The sequence below is a fragment of the Salmo salar genome, chromosome ssa29 (assembly GCF_905237065.1).
Source record: "Salmo salar chromosome ssa29, Ssal_v3.1, whole genome shotgun sequence".
Lineage (NCBI taxonomy): Eukaryota > Metazoa > Chordata > Actinopteri > Salmoniformes > Salmonidae > Salmo > Salmo salar.
The window spans coordinates 24,413,645-24,430,484 of NC_059470.1; the positions used below are offsets into that span (position 1 = coordinate 24,413,645).

Genomic DNA, 16,840 nt, shown 5'->3' on the forward strand with positions numbered 1-16,840 from the left:
CCCCACCTGTTTAACTAAAATAAATATATACATACAGTAAATATATATATAATTAGATTTTTTTGTTGTTGCCTGTTTTGCATGTTATTTTGGCATTAATACGTGTCACATATCAGTTTGCAAACAATGTAAAAAAAAAAAAAAGGTCTAAAATCATTGAGTTAATAAGGCCGCATACAAACATGGTCTCTTTTTTGCTATGTTGAGTTAGCCAGCTCCAAAATGCAGGTGTTTCAGCATAGCTCAGTGCTTTCTGTGGTAGTGGGGCAGCCAGCAGAAAATACAGAGCTAGCAGAAGATAGGCAGCTACAATGTTGCAAATGCATTTTGTCACAAAATGTAGGTCTATCACTTGTTTAAACCAGCAGGTGGCTCTAGAGACCTTAACATACTGTACGTAGCCTGACCGTTCTAATCAAGTAAAAAAACATGTTAAAGTTATTTTCTACTCTAATTCATGTAGTTATTTATTCATGCATCATTTGTTTGTGAAGCATATTATTATACATCATTTTTTGCCGTACATTCAACTGGGATTCTAGGCTCACACATGTGAGTATTCATTTTGCCTAATTGTACTTCTTAATCACACGGTCATTAGTTCTTTATACATCGCACTTAACTTTAGAAGTAATGAATATGTGTGGGTATGTGATGTATTTTTTTATATTTTTTTATCAATCTTTACAACAAAGTTATGTCCGGGCATTCACCAGTGATGCACTGTGAACCTCGAATGACATGGTAAAAGTCCTGGGTGGAAACCACCACAAAAGAAGCTGATTGGACAATGGTGCCCTGTACTGCTCTCCATTCAAGTTCTAATCCACACTAAGTGCTTCTTCCACTCATTGCTGTCTTTATATTTGCTTATGAAAGAGGGCTACTATTGTGGTAATGGGTGTGTGTCAATAATACAAACAGTCAGTCATTTTCATGAGTAACCTCACAATGTTGACAACTGAATTACAACAACACACATACAATTCATGGACATCAATCAGTTTTCATGCCTGGCATGTTTGTGGGAAGGTGAGGAGAGACACTCTCTCCATTTAAAATGACAGTTTATTTAATAATAATTTAAAACTTAAAGTAGTGTGACCTTTCAGTCGCAAAATGTTATGCTTGGAACAGATTTCAAGTGTGAGAACATGGAGTGAACAAAATCGTGGTATAGTTAATCTATTACATTTACATTTACATTTTAGTCATTTAGCAGACGCTCTTATCCAGAGCGACTTACTATTTGCGGTATCACAGTATCAATACAAAGTCACCAAAACACTTAACCCGCAGTATTTGTGACAGTAAACCGTGTCTTCACATGTTGAAGGCATGATGGTACAATTCAGACCAATATCTGATCAAAACAGTCCACACATACCCTCACTGTACATTCATTCATAAATTAATCAAAAGAGGTTTACAGCAGTATAGTAGTTAGTAAAAACACTTTGTAAAAATGTTCCACAAGGTTGTATCATACTGGAGAGGTAAGGACAGCTGTAGACTACGTGTACTGTAGAGAGTAGACCACAGCCAAGAGACACAAAAAAACTTTGCCCCTCCTCAACCTCCCCACCAGCCATAAATCAGGGAAAGGGATGTCTCTGAGGAGGGCACCCATACATCTCCTGCACAATAGCATCATCATCGTGCCTTAGGGGGATGGATAATGAGATTAGTCGCTGGGGCCAAGCCTGCGTCAGTCCAAAGGGGTCAATCGCTGGATTATCACTGCTCTTGCTAAGGACTTAGACACCACTATCCCGTACACAACATTTTGTAGTACTCGTTGACTTTTTCTACACCTGACTTTTTTTTTTTGGAGGGGGGATTATTAGGTGGAAGGTAAGAGTGGAAGACCTCATGTTTGCCTGTTTTGACGTTGCAAAGTTTTGGAATAAGAATTATGGTGCATGACTTTGTAGCCTGCATGGCCATGGGATTCTGACTCTCCCGGGTGCAGAGTGTTGAATGAGGGGTCTGGCTGGGAATTGAGTGCAGGGGTGACCGGCGGACTGAAGGACGGGTGGGCTTTGTGCTCGCCTGCTGTGACAGGGTCTGCAGCTCTTGACCAGCAGCCCTCATGCCACTCATCAACAACAAAGTGGGTGACGATGGCACTACCAGTTCACCAAAGACTCTGGAAGAGGGGAAGGTTCTTATCGATTCACTCATAAAGGTGAGATGCTCAGGTTGGCAGTTATGGTTTTGTCAAGTTATGGTTTTATCTACAAAGTACCCATTCAAATAATCTGTCCTCCATTCTTTTCACAAAGGGGTTAGTCAGTCCACTTATCTTGTGATTAAATGATGATAGTCTAAGACTTCTGGAAAAGGTCATGTGTAACATGCATGTGCTATCATTTGAGTGGTTTGGTCTGTTGAGCTCATATTTATTGAGAGATCAAGATATCTTAGCCTACTATGTATATAGTGTATCCAATATTTTATTGTAGATAGTTCTTGAAAATGCAGAAATCTATTCTCCTAAACTTTGACTCGTACTGTATCTGCTTTAGGTTCATTCGTCAGAGGTGAAAATTAGATTCTAGTTCTGTTAAATTGAAATTGAAAGACTGAATATGCCAAATGATTTACTGTAATATTCCAAATAAACACTGAGCATATGGTAAACAATGCAAATATGCATTATGTGAGTATTCCATATTAGTCTGTATCAATATAATAAGGTATTAATGCAATCCCTGTATCACATAACACCCTGAGTTCACTGAGCACAGATTATTGTCATCCTAACGTGGCTATGTTAAGAGCTGAAACCAGGCCAATGAGTTCTAAATACACTTAAGATTTTCCATCCATAGGGCATAGGACGTCTTAACTTTCTCATAATAACTGAACATATTCCATTGTTAAACTATATCATTTTTTCCAGAAAGGTCTAATTTATAGGATGAAATAAACATGAAATAATCTGCAAGTTCTCATTTGATCTATTTTACAAAAAATACAAGGAATCTTAGTTACTGATCCTCCCATGCCCATGCACTACTTCCTTACAAAGCTGCTGTTATGGTAGACCTGGAAATGCGCTGAAACATTAGGCCATATCTTTTCAGTGAAAGTGCATTTTTACCCAAAGGGTAAAAGCACGTTTTTTTTGCCTTGGTCATAGTTGGTCGTAAGTGCCTGACATCCTTACACAAGAAGTACAATAGGACAGCCAGGATGGCACTGTGACTACAAAATTATATCAACATTTGCTCTCTTAAAAGGTACAATGCAGGTGTTTTTATCTCAATATCAAATTATTTCTGTGTAAGAATTAAGTACCTTACTGTGATTGTTTTCAATTAAAATGGTCAAAAAGGAAAAAAAATATCTTCTGAGCAAGGAGGAATATCTCAAGCAAGAATTTTGCTAGGACTGTCTGGGACTGTTATTGGCAGAGAGGTTTGGAACTCGCTTTCTACCTACTGGGCACACACTGGTTGAATCAAGGTTGCTTCTACATAATTTCAATGAAACTACGTTGAACCAGCGTGGAATAGACGTTGAATTGACGTCTGTCTCCAGTGGGTATTAACTATTTAACGCATAGTGATGTCACAATGGAAGGTTCAAACCTCCATCCCACCAAAACAGGCCGAAATTTCAGGCGGCCTATTCAAACAGCTCTTACACTAAAAGGGCATTATCATCATTTTCACAATTTCACAGTATTATTCCAACCTAATAATGTGGAAATATATATAAAACAACGGAAAAAATCACGCTTCTGACTGCACTGGGCCTTTAAGTCAGTGCATTTGGAAAGTATTCAGACCCCTTCCCTTTTTCCACATTTTGCTACGTTGTTTTTTTCATATCAATCCACACATATACCCCATAATGACAAAGTGAAAACCACTTTTTAGAATTTTTTGCAAATGTATTAAAAATAAAAACAGAAATACCTTATTTACAAAAGTATTCAGACCCTTAGCTATGAAACTCGAAATTGAGCTCAGCTGCATCCTGTTTCCATTGATCATCCTTGAGATGTTTCTACAACTTGATTGGAGTCCACCTATGGTAAATTCAATTGATTGGAGATGATTTGGAAAGGCACACACCTGTCTATATAAGGTCCCCACAGTGCATATAAGGTCCCACAGTGACAGTGCATGGAAGAAGTTTGGAACCACCGAGACTCTTCCTAGAGCTGGAGTTTGCCAAAAGGCACATAAAGGACTTTCAGACCATGATAAACAAGATTCTCTGGTCTGATGAAACCAAAATTGAACATTTTTGGCCTTAATGCCAAGCGTCATGTCTGGAGGAAACCTGGCACCATCCCTACGGTGACGCATGGTGGTGGCAGCATCATGCTTTGGGGATTCTTTTCAGCGGTAGGGACTGGGAGACTAGTCAGGATTGAGGGAAAGATGAACTGAGCAAAGTACAGAGAGATCCTTGATGAAAACCTGCTCCAGAGTCCTCAGGACCTCAGACTGGGGTGAAGGTTCACCTTCCAACAGGACAACGACCCTAAGCACACAGCCAAGACAACGCAGAAGTGGCTTCAGGACAGGTTTTTGAATGTCCTTGAGTGGTCCAGCCAGAGCCCGCACTTGAACCCTATCGAACATCTCTGGAGAGACCTGAAACTAGCTGTGCAGCGACGCACCCCATCCAACCTGACAGAGCTTGAGGGGATCTGCAGAGAAGAATGGGAGAAACTCCCCAAATACAAGTGTGCCAAGCTTGTAGAGTCATACCCCAAAAGACTTGAGGCTGTTGAAGCCAAAGGTGCTTCAACAAAGTACTGAGTAAAGGGGCTGAATACTTATGTAAATATGATATTTCAGTTTTTTATTTTTAATACATTTGCAAAAATGTCTAAAAACCCGGTTTTATTTTGTCATTATGGGGTATTGTGTGTAGATTAATGAGGGAAAAAACTATTTCGTAAATTTTAAAATAAGACTGTAAGGTAACAAAATGTGGAAAAAGTCAAGGGGTCTGAATACTTTCTGAATGCATCGTAGCATATCATAATCAAAATGTCAAGATATGAATACTGATAATGAATATGACAGTGTGTGATTGAAGAGCGGCTACTGTGTCAGAAATGCACAGTGTGGTAGTAGGTTGACCTTTGCTGCACACCTGCAACTCTCCCATGCACTCACTCACTGCCTGTAACATCTCCAATCCGGCTCTACCTTACAGATTCCTATGATGACTAGAAAAGCCCCTATACAAGGTCCTTAGGCTTATCCAAAAATAGATCTATGGCAATCAGATTATTAGTCATAGTTGTCATGTAAACCAATCTGTAAGGCTAAGCTCTGAATCCCTATTAATAACCACTCGTATGATTCAAATCAATGAAACTGTCATACTTTGTTGAAATTTGTCTAACCTGGTGTCTGGCTCAGAGCTAGTTAGGAGATTCTGATTTTCAGAGCAACATTAGGTAACTAATACATACCTCAAACCATAGTTGTTACTTTCTAAGTACCATCGCACCCAAGCAGGCTTTGGTTATCATAAATAGTAGAGCCATTGCACCTCCTGATGGCCAAAAGGGAAATGACAGTATTCATATAAAGTAGCTTGGCCACCAGCTACATTCCTTTCACAGGTTTGAGAACAATCATTGCTGAACCAATGATTGTAGTTGACATAGTCCTCTCAAACATGGCCAAATTACTGGAACTTTGTGTGGAGGACCACAACAAATTAAAAACCAAGTTCCAGGCATTACTAATAGCCTAAAGGTGCTAGTACAGACATGACAGTATACAGTCAAATGACTTAATTTGTTTAAAGCCGCAGTTCAGAATGTGTGATTTAGCTCAATGGCAGCCCAGCCTCTAAAGCTGAGGGATGAGGTTGGAGAAATGTATGTGGCATGGCCTCATCTAAAGGCCTCATCTAAAGGCTATTGCTTGTCTCCTGACCTACAGACACAATGGAAACAAATATTTAGACTATATGTGTTTATATCCTTGACGACATATTTTGGTATATGTTGCCGGGTGTAACATTTTCATGTATTTAAAATTGTCAAATCAAATCAGCAGATCTAAGCAAAGACAACAATTCACCCCCATTGTGTCTCTTTACCTCCTACAGTCCTACAATCGTTTCCAGCACACATCATCTATTCTCACAGATTTAGACAATACAATACAAATGCTGTATATTGTGTCTAATCAGTCAACCCTTTTCACACCACTGAGTCTTAGGTGAGCTGTACTGCACTCACTGGCCTGGTTACACATCCACCATGTTTCTGGAAGAATGATGATAAGATGAGATATGTCAAAATAAATATCCACGCCAGCACAGTGTGATTGGGAATGGCACAATTGTATGAAAATGATATTACAGTATGAAATGTTTCGTTTTTACTTGAGTGACCTGTAAATAATATTTTTCCCCTATTGGCCAACAGGTGGTGGCATGTTACCACCACCTGGCCTCGTGTGTGGGTGGGTGCACGGACAGCTTGCACCTGCGTGATGAGCTGCGGCTAACGCGGGAGAAGGCCCAGAAGTTAGCAGTGGCCAGCCGTCACCACCTCACGGCACGGCTACGGGATAAGACACTGCCCCAGGAGGAGAGACAGGAGATGGAACTGCTCTGGGTGGCCTTCACCTCCAGTCTGGAACTCCTACACGCAGACATGTGCAAAGTCTTCAACATGGGTTCCAACTTCTCCCTGATCAATAACAACACCTTCGTGCAGACTGGCATACAAGGTTAGCAAGTGCCACAGTCAGATGGGCAATTTTTCATATTGTTTTCCACACAAACCTATCCTAAACTGCAGTTAATAAAAACCCACCGGCCGCTGACTCTTTAGCTCTATAGCAGGTGTATTCAAATCTTACCCTACGGAGGTCCAAAGTACTGCTGGTTTTCTGTTCTGCCTGATCATTAATTGCACCCACCTATTGTCCCAGGTATAAATCAGTCCCTGATTAGAGAGGAATAATGAAAAAAAAAACATCCATATAGTCTACGTCCATATAGTCTACGTCCATATAGTCTACATCCTAGTCTGGGCATCCACAAGCTGTGGTAACCTTATTAACATTCGTGGCTAGCTCTTCTTCTCACATGTCTCTTCTCCCACTTTCCAGGGGAAACCAGCGAGGTGACAGCGCGGGCCCTCAGCCTGACAGAACTAACCCGCGCCGAGGACCAGGTTCCCGCCAGCCTGGAGGATCTGGAGCAGAGCCAGCTGGAGGAGGAGATCGCCCATGTGGATGTCATGCTGGAGGACATGGAGGAGAAGGTCAACGTCCTGCGCTGGATGGTGGAGGCCCGCGGGCCCCAGTACGCCGAACCGGCCAGCACGGACAGCGCCTCGTTGGGCCTCTTGTCCACGGACGAGGAGGCAGGTCCCCAAAGCCAGCAGTGCTGCGAGCGCAGCCAGGTTTTCATGGTGCTGGTGCTGTGCAGCGTGGCAGTGGTGATGGTCGTGCTGTCCGTCTGCGTGGTCTATCTCTCATGAGGAGGCTTGTCACCAGTGGATTTCACCCAGGTTTTGTTGAGCCGCTAAAATCAGTAGGACCTTATGTTGCCATAAATTCCATCCTCATGTCAATTGATACCCAAAAATATGGTTGTTGAATGAAACCGGTGTTGTTGAAAGGGCGGGGTACTTTACATATTTCTTTATTTGAATAAAGACCACATTTAAAATGAATACACTCCAGATTACACAGTTTGACGCTCCCATTTCTGTTAGAAAGTCAATATCAAACACATTCAAAAAGAGTTAGATGCCCTGTGCAATGTACTTTAGCTAATGTAATGTATTGTAGTGGAATGAAATTGAACCATTTATGCTCTTTACTAATGTATGCTGACTACTGTATATGATAGTAAGGTTCATGAATTTTTATTAAAATGCATTGGACATAATCTGTTTATACAACTTGACAGTGGTTGACAAAGTACACCCACCACATTTAGGTCCATGTTGTCATTGACACTGAAGGTGTTTGTGCTGCCAGATTACAATGAAGATCTTTGCACATGAGTGCAATGTGTGGAAGCATATCAGTTTGCTGACCTCTTGTGAATATTACATTCTAATGAAGAATTTCATGTGAATATTCTCAATATTGTGGCTTCTATGTCACTTCAACCAATAGGTTAGCTTACTGCATTACTGATACTATATCCAGGCTTTCGCAATACAGTAATTATTGCAGGAATATGTGTAGTACTTGTGTAGTATTCTGTTTGTATTCTGTTTTCAGAGTCCTCCCTAACCCAAATACCATAAACCTGACCCGGGTCTGGAACGGGTTCGGCAATAAATCAAATGGGACATGTGTTGCTGTGTCCCCAGCTTCAGATTCAGGCTAGCAGTTGTGCCAGCAATGCAAGCAAACAGGAAGACTTTTCCACTCAAGGCACATGAAAAATACAAACATTGTAAGTGACATACAGTAGCTGAGAATGTGTTTCCTAAACACAGTGGACGGCCTGTGCACAATTTCATATATTACCAAGGATACACAGGGCCGGACTACCGCATTTGGGGCACAGAGGCACTGACACGATTTTTTGTGATGATATATTTTTCAGTTTTATAGCTAATGCTATTGTAGATATTTTGTCAAGAGAAAATGTTGCAGTTTTAAAGTTAATTTCTGCAATTCTATACTATTTGCTATGGGTCAGAGACAAAAATGTGCTGTTTTATAGCTCATCTAATGCTATTGTTCACATTTTGCCATGAGGCTGAGAGAAAATGTTGCTGTTTTAAAGCTAATTACCTGCTATTCTACACATTTTGCCAAGAGACTGAGAGAACATTTTGCAGTGTTTAAGCTAATTTCCTGCTATTCTACACGTTTTGCTATCATATGCTATCTGGGGGGCCCCCGACCTCCAGGTGGTCCCCAACCCTGTTCGGTAATCCGGCCCTGAGGATACAGGTCAAGGCATTAACTAACGTCTCTTAATTCCATATTCCAAAAGTAAAACCAAAGGTTTGGGTTGCTTCTGTATTAAATGGTAATCTGCTAAATCTGTAAATCAACACCCAAGCTGTGGTGTAAAAACTGTGAATACCATATTATATTTCATTAACAGAGCATTACAATTTTTAATGAACTGCAGTAGTATAGTAATAGCTTATGTAATAAATAATATGTACATGTTTATTCATACCCATCAACTGTAATTAGTAAACTCAGCAAAAAAAGAAACGTCCTCTCACTGTCAACTGCGTTTATTTTCAGTAAACTTAACATGTGTAAATATTTGTATGAACATAACAAGATTCAACAATTGAGACATTAATAACTGAACAAGTTCCACAGACATGTGACTAACAGAAATTGAATAATGTGTCCCTGAACAAAGGGGGAGTCAAAATTAAAAGTAACAGTCAGTATCTGGTGTGACCAGCTGCATTAAGTACTGCAGTGCATCTCCTCCTCATGGACTGCACCAGATTTGCCAGCTCTTGTTGTGAGATGTTACCCCACTCTTCCACCAAGGCACCTGCAAGTTCCCGGACATTTCTGGGGGGAATGGCCCTAACCCTCACCTTCCAATCCAACAGGTCCCAGACGTGCTCAATGGGATTCAGATCCGGGCTCTTTGCTGGCCATGGCAGAACACGGACATTCCTGTATTGCAGGAAATCACGCACAGAACGAGCAGTATGGCTGGTGGCATTGTCATGCGGGAGGGTCATGTCAAGATGAGCCTGCAGGAAGGGTACCACATGAGGGAGGAGGATGTCTTCCCTGTAACGCACAGCGTTGAGATTGCCTGCAATGACAACAAGCTCAGTCCGATGATGCTGTGACACACCGCCCCAGACCATGACGGACCCTCCACTTCCAAATCGTTCCCGCTCCAGAGTACAGGCCTCGGTGTAAAGCTCATTCCCTCGACGATAAACGTGAATCCGACCATCACCCCTGGTGAGACAAAACCGTGACTCGTCAGTGAAGAGCACTTTTTGCCAGTCCTGTCTGGTTCATCGACGGTGGGTTTGTGCCCATAGGCGACATTGTTGCCGGTGATGTCTGGTGAGGACCTGCCTTACAACAGGCCTACAAGCCCTCAGTCCAGCCTCTCTCAGCCTATTGCGGACAGTCTGAGCACTGATGGAGGGATTGTGCCTTCCTGGTGTAACTCGGGCAGTTGTTGTTGTCAGGTGTTGTTACACGTGGTCTGCCACTGCGAGGACGATCAGCTGTCCGTCCTGTCTCCCTGTAGCGCTGTCTTAGTCATCTCACAGTATGTACATTGCAATTAATTGCCCTGGCCACATCTGCAGTCCTCATGCCTCCTTGTAGCATGCCTAAGGCACATTCATGCAGATAAGCAGGGGCCCTGGGCATCTTTCTTTTGGTGTTTTTCAGAGTCAGCAGAAAGGCCTCTTTAGTGTCCTAGGTTTTCATAACTGTGACCTTAATTGCCTACCGTCTGTAAGCTGTTAGTGTCTTAACGACCGTTCCACAGGTGCATGTTCATTAATTGTTTATGGTTCATTGAACAAGCATGGGAAACAGTGTTTAAACCCTTTACAATGAAGATCTGTGAAGTTATTTAGATTTTTACGAATTATCTTTGTATGAACATAACAAGATTCAACAGTGAACAAGTTCCTGAAAAGGGACGTTTCTTTTTTTGCTGAGTTTATTAGTGGTGAATAATTCATACATGTTCTGTGGCAATTATAGCTCAACATTACTTTCCTATCAGTTTCCTCAGTCTTGATCACACATGTGCATTGTGCACTGACTAGACTATTGACCCTTCAGGGACATTAGACATTAAAGAAATGCAGCATACTGTAAATACTGTGTACAACAGCATGGTCAAATCTACTCAAAGACCACTCTGCAATAGAATTTCTAATAAAAATCCAAAGAAAATGCAAATACCATTTATTGACTGTTGACTCAATTGGCCTACAAGAACAGCTGTTTCCATCCTGATCCTGTTATCGTTCTGCTTTGGTCATCAATCCCCGAGAGAAGAAAAGTCAGGGGGGTCTGCTCAGAGGAGGTGCCTGTTCATCCTGTACCAATATGTCCAGTCCCGCTGTAAATTGAATATAACTTTTAAGGCTTAATGAAGCATTTATAAACCCTATATGGCCTGCTTTAGAAATCATACATAAGGCACCACTCATTCTTGCCAGTCACACCACACCTCAAAATAATTATTTTTATATTAGTAAAATAAGAATGTGCAACATCCATATGCATTTGCTTCACATACAAAAATACACATATCAATTTGAACAAATACAGGAAAAAAATTCAAGTGCATCAGGACTAGCTAGCTATTACAGTAGTAAGAAAATATAGTAAACTGTCGCTTTAAAGTCAACTGACAACCCTAGTTATGTTATGGAGTCAAATTCGGGGGCTTGATTGGTGTCACAGTTTTGCCACAGGCCCAGCTAACACACCTGACTCCAATAATCACCTAATCATGATCTTAAGTTTAGAATGCAATTTGATTAATCGGCTGTGTTTGCTAGGGATGGAGAAAAAGTGTGACACCAATCAGGCCCCGAGGACTGGAGTTGCCCACCTCTGCGAGATCAAGTGAAGTCTCACTACAGCAGAGAGGAAGAGGAAGAGAGAGACAGAACTCCAACCAGCAGGTGGCGTTTTTTTCATTTTTTCGCTCACAAAGCATGGAGTTTTTGTATGGAGGTCAATGAAAGTGTCGAATTTGGTCAACAAAAAAATGTATGGCTTATTTGCTATGTGAGGTTTATTTGATCAAATATAAGTTTTGTAGCGCTTAAGTTGTTACGAGTGTACTGATATAAGTAGGACACGTGACATCCCGGCAACTTTGAGAAAGAACACCTTATATCGGAGTTGTATCGAGATGGCTATGCATATTCATGGCATGAGGCTAGTAGCATAGCATCTCGCTCCATTGAATACAGACGGTTGACATCTACAACCCTCATCGAATATAAAAAAATAAATAATACAATAACTAGATGTATTCACCAATCCAAAGGAAGGATAGGCGGGAGCTAGACAGCCCGCCGTGCCTCTTTGTGGACAACGACTCCCATTATTAGGGCAGAGAGACGTATCTTGTCAGTATATCCATAATCTCTGACTACAGTGAAAGTGAAGTGAACTGAAAGACAGGTTTGACAATGTCATTGAATCAAAGACTTGCATTTCACTCGAGGTTGAACAAATGTACTTTAAACTGAGTATTTTGTATTTTATTTTACGTTTATTGTACTAGGTAAGTTGACTGAGAACACATTCTCATTTACAGCCACGACCTGGGGAATAGTTGCAGGGGAGAGGAGGGGGGGATCAATGAGCCAATGTGAAGAGTATTGGCATACTAGGCGAAAACAAAATAATACGCAGGGACCAGTGGCGGTCGGTAGTCGTTTAATATGAGGGAGGACGATTATATTATTTGTTAGCATGGCCTTCTTTCTACTACAGCATATTGGATGACTGTCATTCATATTCCATTCACCCAGCTCAATGTAACATCGATAGGTTTAGGTTACTACATGATTCTCAAAATATCCCTATACCCAACATGAGGTTGCTACAACCTAGCCTATAAATAAAAATGTACAACGTAGGTGCACACAGGTCGAGATAAATATTTGAAGTGACAGACAGTGACGCATGGACAGAAAGTGACACATTCAATACCGCCTAGCACACTCTTGCCTGCATCTACCTGATCTAAGGCATAATCATTAGTCCAACAGTTGCAAATTAGAATTTCTATTGGACAAATTCAGGTAGGTTTATCCCGGTTTCGTTCCGTTTGCAACAGAATCGGCATAATGAATACACCCCTGATCACACGCAAACAGTTCACTTTCATAGCCATATACAAACAGCTCGTTGTATTCCTTCTTGCATCTACACTGTCATTTTCTCACCTTTTTCCTTCGCTTGTGGACTTCAACGCAGAACAGAGCTGTCTGTGACCAGGCAAAAAAACCTTTCCAAGCCAAACCTTCATATAATAACCACTACACACAGCCTACATCGTTGTCACCATATTAGATAAAGTAACATCGTGGTCAACAAAGCTAATAGAACTCACGCGTTAGTTAACCCGCTACAATCATGCAGTACAGTGTACAGTCAGTAAGCAATTTAGCAGTTACACCGGCGGGCCCCGGTGGCAATAAATTAGTAGATCCCAAAGCTTACCTTGACTTGAAAGAGTTCCTGTGTTTGATAGTCATAGCCAGGTGTGAGCCGGGTGTTTGAGCCGAGTGTTTAAGTAAGCTATACTAGCTCGCTGGATTTGCTAAGTAAGTGAAAGTGAAACTAAATGGCGAAATATAGCTAGCCCTCTCTCTCTCTCTCGCTCTTGCTCCTCGTTCTAGAATGCATTCATTTGTTAAAATTTTTTCAACTGTTGTCTTTCTATCTTTTTGAGTCAACTACTCACCACATTTTATGTACTGCTGTGCTAGCAAACTGTAGCTTATGCTTTCAGTGCTATATTCATTCCACATGAGGCTGCTGAGGGGAGAACAGCTCACAATAATGGCCGGAACTGAGCAAATGGAATGGCATCAAACACCTGCAAACTGTGTGATGCATTTGATACCATTCCACCTATTTCACTCCAGTCATTACCACAAGCCCGTTCTCCCCAATTAAGGTGCCACCAACTTCTTGTTATTCATTCTCTGATCCTTTGATTGGGTGGACAACATGTCAGTTCATGCTGCAAGAGCTCCGATAGGTTGGAGGATGTCCTCCGAAAGTTGTCATAATTACTGTGTAAGTCTATGGAAGGGGGTGAAACCATGAGCCTCCTAGGTTTGTATTGAAGTTAATGTACCCAGATTAGGATGGAAGTCAGCTGTCCTCCAGCTACACCATGGTGCTACCTACAGAGTGCTGTTGAGGCTATTGTAGACCTTCATTGCAAAACAATGTGTTTTAATAAATTATTTGGTGACGTGAATATATTTTGTATAGTTTTATCTAAAAAGGATTACTTTATAAATGTTTCACTATTTTTATTTTTATGACATTCACTGAGGAGGATGGTCCTCCCCTTCCTCCTCTGAAGAGCCTCCACTGGAGAGGACAGATAAAGTTTCACTACAGTTGTGCTCCAATGCTCCAACCTCCTAACATTTCCTCTCTGAAGATAACTTTGACAAGCTGCATCAGCTCATGCTATCAACAATGTAACACTGATTGTGGCTCTTGCAGCCTTTACAAAACTGGTATGATCGTCAGTGCCAGGCGCGCCAGTTCCAGTATCTCACAATCGTCTCATCTCCTGGGCCTTTCACGCATGACAGTGTCTAGGGTTTACCCAGAATGCTGCGACAAACAACAAACCTCCAGCCAGTGGCAGTTCTGTGGGTGGAAATAGCTAGTTGATGAGAGAGATCGAAGGACAATGGCAAGAATCGTGCGAGCTAACAGGCGTACCTCAAACAGGCAAATAACGGTGCAGTACAACAGTGGTGTACAGAACGGCATCTCAGAATGCGCAACTCGTTGGTCCTCTCGTTGGTCCTTGTCACAGATGGGTTATTGCAACAAATGACCACACCGGGTTCCACTCCTATCAACTAAATCAAGTGGAAGTGGGCATGCGATCACCAACACTGGACAATTGAGGAGTGGAAAAACATTGCCTGGTCCGGATTTGGCATGAATCAATGGCTCCATCCTGCATGGTGTCAGGCTGGTGGCAGTGGTGTAATGGTGTGTGGAATGTTTTCCTGTCACACATTAGGTCCCTTGATACCAATTGAGCAACGTTTGAACGCCAGACCTTGTAGAATCCATGCCCCAAATAATTCAGGCTATTCTGGAGGCAAAGGGGGGTCCGACCTGGGACTAGATGGGTGTACCTAATAAACTGACCCCTGAGTGTACTGCTGCATGACATGAACCATCCTACCGCTCTCTTCCAGCTTGGATAGAAAGTTGCTGTGTGTAAAACCAGTCTATTAATACCAAATAATAAAGTTACTCCACCCTCAAAACACTAGCTTACTACAACCACACAACTCAAACGCCGGTTCACCAGTATGAACGAAAAATAACAGCTTTTTTTGTTCAAGCCCTCAAGAACGTTTGTCTTCTAAATATGATCATCTGTTTGCATCTGCCAATTTATTGGCTGTCCAGTATCCAGACGACCTGTCCCCAGAGCTTCCTATATAGTTATCCTCTTTCTGTAACGTGTTGAGGCCGGCAAATAAGGAGAATGAGAAGCTCAATTAAAGATGTGAAGCACCACCTTCTGCCCAGTTTCCCTGATGTTGCTATGGAAATCAAGCTGTTTTTACCATCCTTGTAACTATCGCTTCTGGGGAAAGATTGTTTTCTAAACTAAAACTAATAAAGAACTACATAAGAAGCATTAGGCTCGGTCTGATATGGGCTTTTGAACACCTGAGTAAGCTCCACTCATTGCACTGGCCGTCGTAGCCTTGACCATGGCATTTGTCTGCCGATATCACCCTTTACCTTTCAATGTGTTCTTTGTCAAGACCTGGGGCACTTTTTCCAGTCACATTCCTAAAACCCAAGAAACAACCACTTAGCTTTTTAGTACATATGGAAATTAGTGGTTTATGAATGAATGACTTTCGCCTCTGATAGATTCTTTATTTTACTATTAGAAAGCAGAGAATGAGAAGAGACTTCTGGAAAATCAGACAGAGAATATGGAAATGGTCAGTATACTGTACATCATGATTGAACCATTCCACTTTAGAGCTCTTAAAGTATTGCTTCATTCACCATACATGTGTAGCACCCATCTTAATGATGTCTTTTCACTATTTATTTGTTATTTATGTCTTATGATCAGAAACATATCTATGGTTTATGTGACTAATAGCCAAATCTGTCTGTTGTAGAATGCTGAGCAAGATCGTCATTTGACTCAGTCCAATATGAAAAATCGACACTGAAGTGGCAGGACTGAACATCATCATTGAATTTCACAAACTTGACACTATGAAATACCTTGCAGAAAAGAAGGCTTTGGAAGTGGGAGGGATATTATTTTTTATTTTTTCAGATAAACACTCCAAATAGCCTTCCCAACCTCTCAGAGGCGTCCGCATGGTCCTAAAGCACACCTTTGCTTCGTTTTGTATCACAATCCAATGATAAATCTGGAATGCAATTTCAGAATGTAGGGGGAACATGTCGTCCCCCCCTGTCCCCCCCGTCCCCAGTGAAAGTTGCACCCCTGCATAATTGTATCCATGGATTATTGTCTTTTCTCATTTGCTCAATAAAAATACACATGGAAAGCGCAATAATATAATTTCTGGATAATAATACGGTGGCCCAGGATATCAGCTATAACTACGGATATTTCCTCACTCCTACTAATTGTCTATCTCTGATTTTGGTCTACTAAACGTCACTTTTGGCCATAGGCCACAAACAAGTTCTGACTGATGGACTCCCCCCATGTCTTTCAGGTTCAGTCTTAATTTGTCTCACTATGGTTCATGGATTCTATCGCGTCTGGATGTGACACCGGGATGTCAAGGAAGAGCTGGTCATCTGTACCACTGTAGCTCAAAATGAACCCATATGGACAAAAGGTCATGAGTTGACCACTGCCGCCATTTTGTATTTGATAAAAGTCAATCACTATAGGACCAAACAACCACTGGCCGATGACATGAAAAGCAGGCAGAGAACATGCTTGGATGTGTATTGACATTGACATTTCTAGTTTGAGGACCAAACCATGAAATGGGAAAAGCTGCACTGTCCAACTATCTCCTGCATTTATAATTTGCCTGGTGTGTTTTCATATTACAGAGTACCCTACAAAATGAATGAAATGTAGTTTATAATAGAATGTGACAACA

At 41.5% G+C, this 16,840-nt stretch overlaps 1 protein-coding gene across 1 annotated transcript; it reads left to right on the forward strand.

Moving 5' to 3' along the window:
- Positions 1-1,733: 1,733 nt before the first annotated feature.
- Positions 1,734-9,339, forward strand: LOC106590390 (regulator of G-protein signaling 9-binding protein B-like). The gene is made up of 3 exons (XM_014181364.2): positions 1,734-2,188; positions 6,416-6,722; positions 7,107-9,339. Exons 1-3 carry the CDS (start codon positions 2,093-2,095, stop codon positions 7,478-7,480), a joined length of 777 nt encoding a protein of 258 aa, XP_014036839.1. The 5' UTR covers positions 1,734-2,092; the 3' UTR covers positions 7,481-9,339.
- Positions 9,340-16,840: the final 7,501 nt, after the last annotated feature.